At 35.0% G+C, this 17,527-nt stretch overlaps 1 protein-coding gene across 2 annotated transcripts; it reads right to left on the reverse strand.

Annotated features, from left to right (window-relative positions):
* Window positions 1-5,042: 5,042 nt before the first annotated feature.
* On the reverse strand, window positions 5,043-11,571 carry LOC132172801 (protein MALE DISCOVERER 2-like). Of its 2 annotated transcripts, none has more exons than XM_059584374.1 (14): window positions 11,212-11,571; window positions 10,621-11,081; window positions 10,390-10,522; window positions 10,118-10,189; window positions 9,299-9,442; window positions 9,079-9,219; window positions 8,082-8,183; window positions 7,930-7,991; window positions 7,378-7,839; window positions 6,569-6,759; window positions 6,309-6,444; window positions 6,056-6,213; window positions 5,779-5,970; window positions 5,043-5,703 (listed from the first exon to the last, which is right to left on the reverse strand). In XM_059584374.1, the coding sequence occupies exons 2-14, from the start codon at window positions 10,718-10,720 to the stop codon at window positions 5,443-5,445; spliced, it is 2,154 nt and encodes a 717-aa protein (XP_059440357.1). In that variant the 5' UTR covers window positions 10,721-11,081; window positions 11,212-11,571; the 3' UTR covers window positions 5,043-5,442. The 2 variants fall into 2 exon arrangements, with proteins under 2 accessions (XP_059440357.1, XP_059440356.1); XM_059584373.1 differs by having other exon boundaries at window positions 7,378-7,842.
* Window positions 11,572-17,527: the final 5,956 nt, after the last annotated feature.

A 17,527-nucleotide genomic window follows, 5' to 3' on the forward strand; every position in this document is an offset into this window, starting at 1 on the left:
CCCTTTGCCTTCCAAAACGGTGCATTTAGAGAGTGAGTTTGGACGACGTGAGTGTGAACGGAACCCTAGTCGTCGATGGGAGAATGACTTGCTCTGGCTTGGGAATTTCACAAAGAATACTTAAGTTTCAAAATAAACTCCCCCATGTATCTGCTACGCGTTTTGCCCCAAATTTCAAAACGGTGCGTTTTGATCCTATGTGTCAACTATGACATGTAGGATAAAAACTTGGAACTGAGCTGGCAATGCGTGAAACAATGCATTTATTTGGGATTGACGGACATTAAACATTTGGAGAAAAATATAACGGTTAGGCTTAATTTTGCCTTTTCGATTAACTCAATGAGTAAAAATTCAAAAAAAAAAAACAGTTGGAGTTTTTTGTTTTCACTCGTTTTATTATGAATCTTCCCATATTTCAGTGGGGACTTGATCGAGAAAATTAATTGTGTTGGTTTCCTTGTGATTGAAAATTTTCTATCAAATTTTCCTAAACTAAATCTTGATGTTGGTTTTAGTTTTGGCATATTGGAAGAAAATTTGATTTTTTATGGTCAAGAAAGAATTGATAATTTTTGGAAAATTTTTATAGAGAGTGAATTCATGACAATAAATCAAGAGCTTGAGAAGATCATAATTTAGAGTCAAGTTGTGATGTGTCGCAAGTTGTTTCTCTTGCAATATATATCAAGTTATTTAGTGTTGAGAAATGTTGGAACTTGTGTCTAATTAGTTGGATTGTGTTTTGATCATATTTGAATGAATATTGTTTATTTTCATATTATTATTATTGAATAATATGCATATACAATTATATTCTTGGGAAAATTATACTTTACCCCCTAAAGTTTCAGGTCATTTTTAATTTAATCTCCAATATTTCAAAAATTGCAATGCATCCCATCAAAGTTTCAAAAAATTTCAATGTAGTACATCCGTAACCATTTCTGTCCAATTTGACTGAAAATTGGTGTGTATTTTTTTTGTCTTAAATTTTCAAAATTGTGATTGTACGTATTGTCCAATTATATGTGTGATTGTGTATTGTCACGTGCTATGTATTTTCCAATTATATGTGTGATATATACTTGTGATATATGTGCGATTGTCTATTGTCCAATTATATATTTGTGATAAATCTAAGATGCATTGCATTTGAGGTATGGTGTGAGTAAGAGAATTATCACACAGAAGATCATAGTCAAAGGTCCTTTTGAAAAAAACAAAAAAATTGGGAATCAAACATATTTTCCTGTGTCTCCAACTGAATTGATCATTTTTGGAAAAAATTTACGAAGAGTGAATTTAAGACAATAAATCAAGAGCTTGTGAAGATTAATTTATCTTAAGTTGGTACAAGAAACTTCATATATACTATTCAAAGTCAAGTTGTGATGTGTTGCAGGTTGTTTCTCTTTCTACGGAACCGTAATATTTGTATAATAATCATTTAAATAAAGTAATATGTACCAAGTATTCTCTATGTTTAATTAAATACGATTCTTCCATTTCTTTAGTTTGAAATTTTATTATATATTGTGTCATGTTTTTCGTCCAAATAAACTCTTTTCATCTTTGTAATTGGTAAACATAAAATAAAGTTTCTCAAAAAATAAAACGAATGAAAACAGAAACTCTCTTAGCTTTTTCTTAACCATTAATTTACACTCGATGTATACCCCCTTTCAAGACCTTCCCTTAGCAATGGCAACATGCATTCGTTGCTTGATGATCAACTCCTTGGTCATTATTATCATCGACAAAACAATATTACTAGGGGTGTACAAGTGGTTGCGGTTAGCAGTTATTGGCTAAAACTGTTAAACACAACTGCCTAAGGCCGTTATTGGATTTTAATAACCACAACTGCCACGCTTAGGTGGTTAACGGTTATTCAAATCAATAACCGGTGGTTTTATAACTGTTTTTTTTTATATGGGCTTTTAGGCTTTTTGAAGTATTTTGGGCTTTCATTGTGCCTATTTTTTGGGCTTATTTTAAATAGTTTTGGGTCAAAGTGTTCTCAAAAACAATGAATATGATGAAACCCTATCCCTAACTCATATTTAAAATGACATCGGCGTTGTTTTAGTGTTATATTTTTAATATAAAATATAAAATATATATATTTATATTATTATATATATTAACCGTTTTTTCTTACCCTAAAAACCTAAAACCGCTAACCGCCCCGCCCTATGTAGTTAGCCGTTTTTTTATAACCGCCTACCAAAGCAGCTATGTGGTTAGTGGTTGCGGGAAGGTTATACCTGCCCCGTTTGTACACCCCTAGATATCACAACCATTGCCTAGGTGGTCTGGAGAAGAAGCACAGGTGACTTCCCTAACTCATCGGCATTGAAGTACACAGTAGAAGAAGCAACAGAGTCGGCAACCACGACGAATATGCCACGGAAGAAGGCATAGCTGCCTAGGGTTCCTTTGGTATGACAGGTGGCTGGGGGTTTAGTGGTGGATTTTGGAGGAGGAACAAGAGTTGTTTTTTTTTTTTTTTTTTTTCATGATCATGTATCTGTTGTGCCTTGGTGACCCCAGCGGGTCCTTGGTGAACCATCGTGGGTCAAAGTGACCCAAGCAAGCTAACCCATAGTCACTTTCTTCTTCTTCTTCTTCTTTTTATTTTTTATTTTTTTATTTTTTATTTATAAATCAGAGTAAATTTGGAATTTTTAAAAAAAATTGGGGGTATAAAGGTTTTTTACTCATTCTACCGTTTAATTTAACTGCAATATTTAACGATAGGGGGTATTTGGAACGAAACGAAAGTTTCATACACGAAAGTGAGAGATTTTGAATATTGAGGAAGTGTTTGCAAAAGATGCTTAAATTCATGGGGTAAGTGAAGTTTCCCCTTAGTAATATGTACCAAGTATACTCTATGTTTAATTAAATACGACTCTTCCGTTCCTTTAGTTTGAAATTTTATTATATATTGTGTCACGTTTTTCGTCCAAATAAACTCTTTTCATCTGTGTAATTGGTAAATAGAAAATAAATTTTCTCAAAAAGTAAAACAAACAAAAACAGAAACTCTCTTAGCTTTTTCTTAACCATTAATTTCCACTCAATGTATACCCCCTTTCAAGATCTTCCCTTAGCAATGGCAGCATGCATTCGTTGCTTGATGATCAACTCCATGATCATTATTATCATCAACAAAACGATATCACTAGGGGTGTACAAATGGTTGCGGTTAGCAGTTATTGGCTAAAACTGTTAACCACAACCGCTCTGCTTAGGTGGTTAGCGGTTATTCAAACCAATAACCGTCGGTTTTATAACCGTTTATATATATATATATATATATATGGGGTTTTAGGCTTTTTTAAGTATTTTGGGTTTTCATTGTGCCTATTTTTTGGGTTTATTTTAACTAGTTTTGGATCAAAATGTTCCCCAAAACAATGAATATGATGAAACCCTATCCCTAACTCGTATTTAAAACGACACCGACATTGTTTTAATGTATATATATATATATAAACCGTTTTTTCTTATCCCTAAAACCTAAAACAGCTAACCGCCCCGCCTTAAGTGGTTAGCGTTTTTTTTATAACCACCTATCAAAGTGGTTATGTGGTTAGCTGTTATATAGTTTGTGGTTGCGGGGCGGTTATAACCACCCCGTTTGTACACTCCTAAATATCACAACCATGGCCTAGGTGGTATGGAGAAGAAGCACTGGTGGCTTCCCTAACTCGCCAGCACTGAAGTACACGGTAGAAGATGCAATGGAGTTAGCAACCACGACAAATATGCCACGGAAGAAGGCATAGCATCCTAGGGTTCCTTTGGTATGGGGCGGTTGTAACCGCCCTGTTTGTACACCCCTAGATATCACAACCATTGCCTAGGTGGTATTGAGAAGAAGCACAGGTGGCTTCCCTAACTTGTCAGCACTGAAGTACATGGAAGAAGAAACAATGGAGTTAGCAACCACGACAAATATGCCACGAAAGAAGGCATAGCATCCTAGGGTTCCTTTGGTATGAGAGGTGGTCGGGGGGTTTAATGGTGCATGTTGGTGGAGGAACAAGGAGATTCAGCCGTAGGGCATTCAAAGAAAAGCCTACCAGTTGGTTTTTTATTTTTACTGTTTTTTATTTATTTTATTTTATTTTTATTTTATTATTATTATTATTATTATTTTGTGATCATATATCTGTTGTGCCTTTTGGGATCCACAAAACATGTTTCCTTTCATAAATTGAACAGAAAGTGTGACGGAAATAGCCTATTGGAATGAGTAATAACCATGGGGGCGTTAATAGAAATATTGAAAAAAACTGAGGATGTGAATGAAACAAAACTGAAGTATAATTTACCTTTTAATAAAGTTGGTACCAAATTCTTGCTTTAGATAAATCAACACCAACTTTAGACCAGCCTCCTGGGACCAAGTAATTGGTCACCCAAATAAGGCAGGTTTAAGTTGAATGGAAAGATTTATATCAAGAAATTAGTTTTTATTAATGGAGACAGTTACATACGGACAGAAAATTCCTCCAATCTATTCTATAAAATTGCTATGTTTTATTAAAAAATACTAAGGACTCATAATTGGAGGAAATTATGCCCATGATTGGAGGAAATTAGAGGAAACTGCTATGCTAGGGACACATGGCAGTTTTATAGCTATTTCTTCCGACCAAATTTGGAGGAAATTTATGTCCGTTAGAGGTTCATAATTGGTTTTGACCATTCTTTCCAAGCCCCAAAGTAGGGCTCCTTTGTTTGATTCAACCCATTACCCCAAATCTCAGGGCTTTGGCAGATTTCATCCACATATAATGCAATAAGTTTTCACCCTATACCTGGATAGTACTGTTGACCGGTTCTAATGTCTAGAATAAGAACCTTTTCTAAAACATAAACCTAACCACTTCAAATTTTAGCAATTCTAAAGGTACAAAAACAAAAGCATTTCGGACCTAAACCCTAAACCCATATATTTGCTTAAAAACAAAGATCAAGTAAGCTATGGATGATTAAATATTTGAGAGTTCTCAACAACCTAAGAAAATAAAAGAAAACATCCTATATATAAGAAGGTTCACAGACTCTTATCTTCACAGGGACTGACTTTCCCAGTGGTATGTTAGTATTATACATCCCAAATTTTGAACACAAAATTACAAATATGTGGCATAAATTAAATTAGGACAACAACACCACACTTGTGCAACACTATAGCACACTTTTTATTGCTCGGAATGCGAGGGCAGACACAGAAAGAATCTGAATAGAATGAACAATAAGAACATATGTATGAAGAGAGACAAAAAGAGATTTTGAGTAACAAGTATTGATAGGATTTGGTTATGTGGGAGTAGAACAACAAAAGGCTATTCTTTGGCATTTTGATAGAAAGAGAGAGAGATTGGCTTGACTTACAACACAGAGAAGAGAGTCAGAGAGGACTTAAGTTGCCTCCACAGATAAGATCTCTAGTTCAGCCCACCAGAGGGGAGAAAGTCTTGGGGTCGCTTGTTCAGGTGAAATAGAAATTACTTCTCTCAATTTGGAAATAATTGACTTCATAGTTGGTCTCTGCATTGGATTCGGCCGTATGCATTCTTCGATAACTTCACAGATGACATCAAGCTCATCATTTTTGAAGGACTTGAGTGTTGGGTCAATCATGTAGCTAATGCTCCGCTTGTCATTTAAATAATCAGCAGCCTAGCAAGTTCATATTGAATTATTGATCTAAAATTATTCAACAAACCAAGATCATGAGACTCATTTGCAACTTACCCAGCTAACAAGGTGACCTTGTTCTTCCGAGTATGGGAGCTTTCCAGAAATTATTTCAAGCAGCAATATTCCAAAACTGTAGATATTGGTTTCTGGATCAGAAAGTGGTGGCAATTCTGAATTCTCTTTCTCATCTTCAACTGAGTTCCTTGAATTGGATGCATTATGTAACCCGAAACTGATTTCGCCAATCTGAGAAAGCACAAGAGAGCAAGAGGGCAGATTAGCAATGGTCAAAATTTGATCAAGGCATCAAAATGTTAGAAAGAAAGTTTACCTTAGCAGCATAATCATCTGTTAAATAGATAGCAGTTGAATTTAGGTTCGAATGTGATACAGGTGGATTTAGATCATGGTGCATGTATTGAAGACAATAAGCTGTTCCCATAATAATCCTCATCCTCACATTCCAGTCAAGATGTTCAACTTCTTTAACTGAAAACAGGAAAAATATTTTAGCCTCTCCAATATCAAGCCTCCAATAATTTTCAAACATGCATGTTACAGTAGATATAGTTAAAGTGTACTACCATGTAGATGCTCAAAGAGGGAGCCATTTGGAGCATACTCAAACACCATCATCCTAACAAATGGTGGTTCATCCTCCTCACAGTAGCCAATAAGATTGACAAAGTTCTTATGATTCACCCGTGACAGTGTATCAATCTACAGCAGGTCAAAAACAAGATAAATCAATAAACTGACCAAAAAAAAAAAAAAAGATTGTGAGATTCAAGTGCAAAATGTGCTTGACACTGTTCTTGAATCAGTGACCACAGAAACGAAAGACCTTTTTCCGGTATGCCATCTCTGAGTTCTTGGGCCAGTCTTTTGAAGATTTAATTAATGTTGACGCAACGGCAATCTCAACTCCACTGGAGAGTGTTCCCTTGTATATAGTGCAACCATCAAGAGTGTCAATGATATTGCTGAAATCTTCACATGCTGTTTCCAGCTCTGCTCTATTCAACTTGGGAACCCCTGCATTTGATATATGCACCTGAATCAGTCTCATGTTATCAACTGGAAAGAATAAAAGACATCATATGCTTCTCTTTTTAAAGACAACAGCTTATGGGTACATTTGGACACAATTGGAACTCAGTGGACACCACATTGCATAGCACTACAAGCAGAAAAGCTCCATACTCAAAAGTGGTGCCACTATTGAAGATGGCAGCCTTCATAACACAATTAATTTTTTTCTATTTGTCAATTCCATTTATTACAGCATTTTTATGAGATTAGCCATTCCGGTGATGATCCTATTTATGATAATGTATTGAAAAATTCAATTTTCATGATACACAACAGAGCCATTCAATATCTGTAGACATTTCTAATTATCCTCGAATAACATTTTTAAGGATGAAGGCTCTGGAGTTCATATACTGGTTCAACCAATCTGATTTTCCAAGTCACAAACAATAGTCCCATTAACGTCGCTTCATAACATAGTAATGTTAAACCACATGAAATATGGGTCCAATTGATGGTTCCACCAGCCAAACTAGATTGCAGATTCTTTGTTGTTTATTTAAATGTTTTCTTTCCTATGTGATAGAGCAATTATTTTCTATCACATCTCACAAACATCACCTGTTAAGAATGCTTTCTGCAACTGTCCACTCAATCCAGTCTTCCAAGGACCTATGGATGTCACTGCCTGGCTTCGGATCACGCAGAAAACAGCTGCAGAGACAATGAGCAAAACAACTACACCTGCAACAGCAATGATATACTTCCACATATTTCCAGAGGTGCCACCACTAGAATGCTGTTGATTATTTGGCGCTCCATCAGGGGATTGGATAGGCAGTCCATCAGGTTTTGAACTATTAGAATCAGGTGGTGCAGATGGGGGAGGTTCTTTCTTCTTTTTATTTGGTACAGCTGGGAAAGCCCCACTACTCCTGGTAGTTGGAAGAGCAATGATTTCTCCAGAGTGTGACCCACCACCAGCAGATTCAGCTGCGAGGTTACTGGGATGCTCAAGTAGCCTACGACGTGCGAACTTGACAAGCTTTTGAGCGATGTGGACCTTGTGTGGTTCAGATGCACCTACTTTATGCAAGAAACAAATCATTTTGTGATTCAGAAGCATCATTTTTAAAATTCAATGGGTGAAGATTTGCAAACCACTTCACTCACCATGTATATTATTGCAGCAACTGTCTCCATTTCCATACAGAGTGTCCTTTCCAAACTTGAACCTTGAAAGAATAGCAAAAGGTTAAACATAACGTGATGAAAGAAAATCAAATATATTTTAGGGTGGTAAAACAAAAATGTTGATTCCCTACAATGACAGAGGCAGGATACGGAGAAAATGTGTAAGAGCTCCTTTAATTGGGATTATATACGAATCTGCCATGTTCAATTGTCTTGAATTAATCTGCCCAATGCTGCCCAAGAAATTCGAAGAATAATCAGAAAACTAGAAGGTGAAAACTGTATATATTTCTGCTTTATCAACTAGAAGAAATTTTTGAGCAAGGTGTTGCTGCTTAATCTGCTGGGGCATGATTTAAGATTACTCATCATGCATCCATCAATTACAACTGAAAATGCAAGAGACTTTATCTGGCCACTAAATAAATAAATTCAGCATGCTTCAGATTATCTTGCATCCAACAAATAGTTCCTGTAGGAAAATCTCGCACTCCTGTACCTAGTAGACAGCACTCACAGATAAATGGGTGCAGATCGATGAGCAACTCAATATTTTAATATACATTGAACACACAAATTTCATCCCATTAAGAGGATAAAGCTAAACATTAGATCATTTAATAATTTCATTATACTCTGGATGGTCTATTATCTCATAGCTTAAACAAATTATTTGAATGAACTCTTTTCATCATCACATTTTTTTTTTACCTTTCTTTTAGTATATTCATCAGATAACTAAAAGAGCATCCACGTGCTCCATTTTCCATTTAACACTTTTGCAATAATAGAACTGAGAGAAGCATAACCAGGCACCTAAAGAGCTACAAGCAGCCTCTTTAATTAATACGTTTCTCCATCTTTTTAGGTACATTTGAACATGTGTCAACTCAGTAAGAAGTTCCTATACTAAGCATAAGGCTGATATCACATATCTTGCAGGGAGAAGCAGTCAACAATAAACTAAAGAGTCCTGATCAAAATGTGATGGGCAATATGTGTCTTGTTGAGGCAGATGGGGAAATGAGGAGGGAAAGAGAATGGCTGCCGCATGTATTTGTGGGGGGTGGGGGGAGTGGATCAAAGCACCCAAAGAGAACAAGTTCAGTACAATAAGTAATTTCTTACCAGTGTCCAAACTTTCTATTCATACAGCCGATTCCAGTGTTCACAGCAACTGTAAGGTTATCATCAAAATATTCAGGGAGAAAGCTGAACCTGCTGATCTCCAAAGGAATGCTGTCTTCAAATTTATTGTCACAAAGCAACCTGGAAATAACATGAATTCTATCAGGAACTTATCAGTTAAAGCATCAAATGCAGATGAAATATGTAACAGTTAACTTACAAGTGTTTTAGTGACGGCATTATGCCTATTTCTGCTGGAATAGCTCCACTCAAGTTATTGTCCCTCAAGTCCAACTGTTCCAGTTTTGCAAGCTCTCCAATCTCTTTAGGAATGGCACCAGAGAAATGGTTCTTGAAAAGTATGCTGTCAATAAAAACAGTGAAAGCAAGAACCAGAATATTTCAATAAGGCTAAAAACGAAAAGCGACATGTACAAGTGTCAAGATGCATCACAAGACCCTGCATTTGGGGGAGCCCATAATACTGGAATGGTTCACTTATAAATGCCAAACCCCCAATATAAATCACAAACATGTTCACAAAGTATTAAAGTCTAAAATGTCAATAAGTACCTAATACAGTATGACAAAATTTGGTTCAAAAGATATGATTAGAGTAAAAGACTTGAAAGAAATCTTTAAGAAAGGGATGTTATCCGCATTCTTCGATTGCGGAACACCACGTATACGAGTTTTCCAAAATGAAACTAGGCTAACACCATTCATGTTCTCCTGTCAAATTGTGGGTTTGAAAATGCATATACACATAGTGAAGGAATCTCAGATATGAAAAATAATTTATTTTCACAAACATCACAAGAACCGATACAAGGGGTACACACTTGAGAAAATATCTCATTCTGAAAACTACCAGACTTTGTCAACATGTAATGCAACAATACAGCACAGAGTTTTCCTGCATATTAGTTACCAAAAGGAGGCATGCAAGTTCTACAGACAATAATTTACTGAACAAATCAAAAACTCCACAAAGACAGAAAAACACAAACTTTGGCGACATAACATTGTGATTCCTTACAGAGATTGCAAGTTACAAAGTTTCCGAAGCTCCGGTGCCAGTGTCCCGTCCAAAGAAAGCCCACTCAGATCCCTACAAGAAGAATTTAAACACAAAATTAAAGCAATTACTCTGTACCATACTGCCATAGTGAACCTTTCCAACCAAAACCTCAACAACTAAGGTCTACATTGTTTTATATCAGGCAATTGCTACAAGAAAATTACACATGCTTATTAAATGAACAAAAAGCTATTCATTTTGCAATCGAAAACCGCACAATAGAGACTTACAGCATTTGAACTTCACCATCCACGCAAGAAACTCCAGACCACATACAGGGATCGGAGTCATTAGGACTCCAATTTTGAAGAGCACCATAAGGATCCCAATCAATTCTGGCCCGGAAATCCAACAAAGCCAACCCTGCATTCCCACTCCAATTGCAACAACAACGTTAGACAAGACAACAACATACATCATATTGAACAAACAACCACAAGGAAAGCTCAAACGACAATTACCTTCACCGTTAAGCGACCAACACCCCGGAATACCAAAAACCAGAATCAATGCCAAGAAACATGAGACCCCGAATCCATAGGGGTCCCATCTACCCTTCATTGCTTGATGAACCAAATGCAGCTGTGGTGGAGGTCAGCCACGACGCTATACAACACACTATACAAAATCGCCAGGTTTGTTATACAACTCACCCCCCCCCCCTTCAATCTTCTCCAAAATCCAACCACAAAGAAACCCCCAAAAACTGAAAAAAGGAACCACCTTTATGGATTGTATGAAGGCAAATATATACTAACTAGCGAAAACTATGTTACAAACACACGCAAATTCATGGAGGCAATGGGTGCGATGAACATATCATGGTCCCTCATCTTTTTAATGTTTTAATGGATCTCACAACACCCTTCTGGTCGACAACCGCATATAGCCTGGCTCAGCGGCTTATCCAATATAATGGGAGCTGCAATGTCACCAGGAACAAGGAAAGAAAAAAGAAAAAAAAGTTAATGGGTCACCACAGAATGGAAGAAGGAACACCCTCATTCACAAGCAACGTTGAAAAGCAAAAGAGAAAAAGGGAGGGAATTCACCATAAAGGAAGGGTGTTGGGAATAAGTCTTTTTCGCAGCTACTGTTGACGGTAATAATGGAAATCTTTGAATAATGCAAATGCAAATGCAAGTGAATGAAAAAATGAATGAATCAATGAATGAAGGTCGGAAGTGGGGATAGGTGAGGGAGATTGATTCTTCAAAAGGCAGCAAAGAAAAAAATTGAACAATAATAATAAATTAATTATTTTCTATTACTGCCCTTCTCAGGATGATCTCAGAGGTCTTTCTCTTCGACCATCTTTGGGTCTCTTTCAGGGCGCTCTCTCTCTCTATCTCTCTCTCTCTCTCTGTTCCTTTCTTTCTCTCTCTGGGTTTCTTTCTCTTTCTCTTTCTCTCTCTCTCTCTCTCTCTCTAACCCCCACCAGCCACCCCTCACCAGCTCAGCTGCCTTCTGTTTTTCCTTCTTTTATTTTTTCCCCTTTTTTTTCCTAATTTTAATTCTTCAAATAACTAAAATTTTAAATTTTAAAAACTTATTATCTTAAGGGTATTTTTTCTTTTGTTTTTTTTTTTTTATTTTTTTTAAAAAAAGTTTAGAATTGTTTGTTTTGTTTAGAAGGGACACAACAAAAACCTTAACCAACAAACATTGTCGTACCAAGGTTTTGATCGGCGGGAACTCAGAATCACTTAACCGTCATTTGGTTCGACGACATTATGCGCGCAGCGCGCGTGCGTGCGTGCGAGTTCCCGCGTGTTCGAGTGAGTGGTGGTGAGGGCCCCCACTTTCGGGGTACTCGGACGCGCTTTCAGTTCGTGTTTTTTTTTTTTTTTTCCTTGTAAACGTTGACCGGGCCCACCTTTTTCTCTTTGCCTTCTCTTGCGTGCCTGCCTCTTCTACACCAATTTATAAAATGAATTATATATTATCAACATTTTAAAGCCTCCCCGGCCTCTTCATATTTTTCTTCTATAAATTACAATGAGATGATACCACTATCAAAAACAGCTATTTGATTTGTGAGAAAAATATTTATATACTAGTATTATCGTCCAAAAATAGTAATAACAATATATATATATATATATATAATCCCCGTAAAATATGGGAGAAATAGATTTCTCAAAAACCTTTTTCAAAATTTAGATTTCAACCGATGTGTGACCGTCTCATGACTAAACGTTAATAACTTAGCAAAGTTTATTGGCTCATTAATATTATAATAATGTTATTTAGTAGACGGTTATACCACTTCTACACAATTTGATGATGTGATCGTGAAAATCATGTCATCCCAATTGTATGAGAATCGTGTATAGTAGTTTATAAACTCTAGTAGAATGCTATATATGCCTTTTAAACTAACACTGATCAATTTGTAATGTTTTCTTTAAACTAAATATTGTAACAATATCTCTTCCAAACTACTAAAAATATGCAATGTATCTCGAATGACAAAAGTATCATTAATACATTAAATCAAAAAATCAAAAGAAAATATGGTATTCCTTAATGGGTTGTGAAAAATTATGATAGAACTCATAATAGGGCAATCTGAGTTAAGAGCATAAGAACCAAAAAATCTCGTTTAAAAAGCCAACAATGTAGTATTATTTTTTTGCATGTTGAAAAAGTGGACATATCATAAAGTAATCAATGAACAAGTTATGGTGTTTGTGTAGTGGTAATCTTCTTCTCTTACCTACAAAAGCTAAAAATTATATAACATATTAATCTAGGATTTCACCAGAAGGTGGAATTTAGCGATATAGCTTTTTTCTTTTTCTTTTCAATTTTCGTAAATACAATAAATAAATGGAGTAGGATCCACGTCCACCAACCATCTTTGGCTTGGTAGTTTTTATTTTATATATAGATTTGTTGTAATTAGTTTGCTTGGGTTGGTGGTTGGTTAGTTGTGTGTTTCGCTATCCCAATGAGGCGATTATGATGATCAAAGGTTGAAGGTTGGTAAAGAAAAAAGAAAAGAGTAGATCGATCCACCATATATGCGACGAAAGTCGTCATCTCGTGTGGGACTTTTTGATGGTTTTTAATTGCTTTTATTTATAATTCCAACGGGAGGTTGGTTTTCTGGTTGAGAAGAGGTTATATGCCTTCAAAGAAAGACTTCCACGCCACGTGACTCTGTCCGTACTAACTTCTAACTCCAAAGTGTACTTTCTTTCTTTCTTTTAAAGCAAATAACGGAGAAGAAAGAAGAATTGACTATTACAAGAAAACAAAATACAGATAGAGGATTTGGCAATCCTACAATTTAATCGCCGCAACAAAACAGAAAATAAAGAGAAATGTGTCAAATATATCTCACAATCCTATGAATTAGTGGTTAATTAAGGCGGTTAGCATTGAACCAGAAACGGCACGATCAAAAATAACAATAGAAGTAAAAATGGAAAATACATAAAAACCATAAAACAGCAGCATCGGCGAGGAATAGCGATTGGAGAACATTGACTGGAGCACGAGTGGGGGGCAGATCGGAGCAAGGAGGGTGGCAATAGGATGCTAGGAGATTGAGAAGTCTGTGGACAAGCGCGTTGGAGGGTGAAAAATATGGTATATTGCATTACTCCAGCAAAGATTCTCCTTGATGACTCAATGACAACTATTACAAGAAACAGGATTTGCTGCATTTAGGTATTCGAACTGCTAATAATTTGAGTATTTTTATAGAGTGCGGGATTACAAAGCCACAATCATGTTCAAGCCCCTACCCCAAGCAGGTGGAGATTCTCCGAGGCAAGTGGGCTCTGTAATCCCTCTCTTTATGGGACTCCCAGAATTGTTAGTAATTCAGACACTTCAAGTGTCAAAGATATGAATTCATATTCACAAACTGACAAGTCCATATCTGGACCATATGATCAGGAATCAGGATCTTACAAGTGCATAGAATTAGAATCTCTTACAATTTTCGATGAAACCTACTTGTATCAAATTGTGGAAGCCCTTATTTAGACAAGTGGACCTCAAATGGGACCTAACTAATCCCATTGAAAACTCACAAAATTCAAGAGATCCTTGCAATACCAATTGATGGAATTCCAAGTCTTAAAACATAACAATTGTCATTCATTTTTTCTTTTTCAACGAATAAGAACGTTTATTTGTTTTTTTCTATTAAAAAATGGCAGGCATGAGAGGTCAATTGTGGTTTATTCTACTTGGGTGTGACTATAGTATCACCTACCCTTTGAGAGCCGCACTAGAGGCCTAGATGGTGGGACCGCATACACTTCTTCAAATCTGACTGAGGGTACATGACCTAGTCTTACTAGGGTATCAATATGAATAGAAGTGGTTTACACTAATCAAATATGTAGATTCTTATGGCAGAATTCAAGCTCATGTCCTAGTGTGTATCTAACCACTTTAAAAAAAAAAAAAAAAAAAAGCCATTAAAAAACCACCTCGATGATAAATCAAAAAAGTTTAGTTAAGACAAGATAACTATACAATTGTTAAAAAAAGAAAGCCATTTAAGGAACCCAAAAATTGTCCACTTACTGTAATGAACCCTTACCCAAAAGATGAGTTCATGTAAATTTTGCTGCTTTCATACTTATGGCCTTTCTATTTCACTTGTAAAATGTTGAGAGGATGGTTAATTTTAATGTAATAATCTTACCAAGAGAAAATGTGACATATATTTCCCTTTGATGCTTTTCTTGAACTTTGGTTTAGCAAGATATTGAACTTTAAGGGATTAATTCACTATACACTTAGTTGTGTCCATCAAGACCAACTACTTGTATTCCCATGCCTTAGTTACAATAAAATATAAATTAAATTAACATTGTGTAAAAGAATATTAAGAGAAACGAGAAGAAACAATATAAAAGTTTGATGTGGTTTGATTTTAAAATGTACGTCTATACTTTACAAATCCCAACATTATTATTTTTTATTATATGATTTTATTTATAATGTACATGTCATTGTAAAACAAGTTTTTTTTTTTTTTTTTTTTGCACGATACCAAAGAAATTGAGTAAGAGAAGAAATGTCACCAACGAAGTTAAATATGAGAGAAGGATTTATAAACGAGATCTACAAAAATATCTCATCCAAACAATTGTTGACCGAAAGAGAATCGTATTACTTATAAACTCATCTATCTCCCTCTCAATAACCCAATATTGCAAAACAAGTACAGATCGACATGAGCATCAGAATGCTAGCTAATTCAAGTTAAGAGATCAAGAGATATATAATTCTAGACAATCTATATATACTTGTGCAGCTTTTATATTTTTAAACTCATATATATCTCGATAACCACACAATATTTTACTGTGATAATTTAGACAATCTAGATATACTTGTACAAATTTTGTTTTTAAATTTAAATTGATGCTCCTTGATGACAATTCTATGAAGTGTAAATGCCATTTTTAAAAAATATAACCATGAATTGATGGATATGGTATTGAGCAATCATGCCTCTTTTCTTTTCTTTTCTTTTTTTCCTCCCAATTATGCTTTTAATTTGATATCAGAGTCTTACTGCTAACATAATCAACATAACTTAAAGAACAAGTGATAAATAGTATACCTTGTTGTTAGTAAATTCCAAAACTGATTTTGTTGCTTTTGAATTAATTGAAATACTACAAGTAATCTCCTGAATAATTAATTATCTTTTGCTGAGGGTGTTAGCTCTCAGCAAAATAGCCTCTCTAAAAATAGATGTGCTTAACTCCTAGAGTCCAAAACTTGGAGACCAAGTCAAAGTCAATGTGTTATCCGCACAGTGCTACACGAATTAAATCGGAAATATCTCATTGAGGTAGATTTAATAGAAATTGATTATTCTGAGTCTCGAGTCAAAGCATTTTAGTATGGAGTTACTAAAATACATATACCCAAAGAATTTGATTTTAAGAGTATAAGAATAATCAAGAGAGTAAATTGGGAACCGTAAAAAAAAAAAAAAGAAAAAAAAAAAGAAAAAAAGATAGTAAAGTAATCTAACAATAAATTTAATTTAAGTTTATTTCACTATTAATTGCCATAGAGGAGCCAAATATAATTATAAGAAGTCAAGAGAGCTCTTGTATAATTAAATAAACATTATAGTGTAATTAGTGGAATAAGTTATAATTAATGGTAACTCAGGATAAGTCATGAAATGATCACACGTAGCCTAAGCCCATTAGACCTAGTTCTATTTTTCCCTTAGGTCACTCGTCAAGCTACTATTTTCGTTGTGGGATAAGGCCAAATTGCACTAGGATGTCTCTTAAATAGATTATGGATTCTACCTTAAGAAATAGCCTTCTCACAATGCTTCATGCAATTACCCAATGCACTAAGATTTTGACCAATAAAGGTCTCACTTCTAAATGTAACAGAGTGACCTACACTTTACATTTGAGTTCACAATTTTTTTCAGGCTTAAGAATCAATACTATAAGCAGTTGTGAGTTAAAGCTATTAAGTTGATAGTAGTTTATAAATAACAACTCAGAACTCACTATGGTCCAATTAAGTATACACCAACATATTAACTAGAAGTCTGTACTTTCATGATCAAGATAGTATAGATAAATTATCATAATTGATAAGTTATAGTTTTATTATATGAAATGTCTAATTTCATTACCATCTACAAACTAAGGCTTATAAGTCACAAGGAATTGTGATTTAGATCTTCTAAATATTAATCTCATTAACACAACTAAATCACATACAATATGACTTATGGACTACATTCATCAAATGATTGGGCAATGCCCATTGTTTTTGTCCATCTAAAAAATAAAGAACTTTATTAATAACCAAAATGTCATACAAAACAAATTGAGTTTAAATATTAATCCTAACAATCTCCTAGTTGCTCATAAAGCCATTTGGCATGCATATGACAACTGACCCTTCTTAATTGTAACGTCCTCAAAAGTTAACTAATTGGTAATTAATTCGGTGTGGCTTCCAAAACTTATTTACTACGTAAATAAATCCCAAGGAATCTCTTCACTGTTCACTCAGAATTTAAATAAGTAAAAATGAAATACTTATTACAAGATAGTGGTTCTAAATAAACCATAAAGCAATAAATATTCAAAGAAAATACGAAGTTGTTAGAATATATGGAAAATATATTATATTTTTTATATATTCCATAATTATGTTCATATTGAAATATTATTTAGGGTAAAGTCCACATACCCCCCTCAAACTACCATCCAATTGACAATGTCCCCCCTAAACTTTCAATTGTGACAATGTCCCTTCCAAACTACCAAAACATTGTCAATGGTCCCCCCCCCCCAAGACTAGCAATAGGACAAAAATGCCCTTATAGATTTCTCAATAAGACAAAAA

The sequence above is a fragment of the Corylus avellana genome, chromosome ca2 (assembly GCF_901000735.1).
Source record: "Corylus avellana chromosome ca2, CavTom2PMs-1.0".
NCBI lineage: Eukaryota > Viridiplantae > Streptophyta > Magnoliopsida > Fagales > Betulaceae > Corylus > Corylus avellana.

Bases quoted from the DNA above. Each gene is read 5' to 3' on its own strand.
- LOC132172801 (XM_059584373.1), bottom strand. From the start codon at position 10,720: ATGAAGGGTAGATGGGACCCCTATGGATTCGGGGTCTCATGTTTCTTG. The intron at 9,443-10,117 runs GTAAGGAATCAC...TTTTATTGACAG, and splicing joins CTTTGTAACTTGCAATCTCT to CATACTTTTCAAGAACCATT. The intron at 6,445-6,568 runs GTCTTTCGTTTC...GACCTGCTGTAG, and splicing joins AGATGGCATACCGGAAAAAG to ATTGATACACTGTCACGGGT.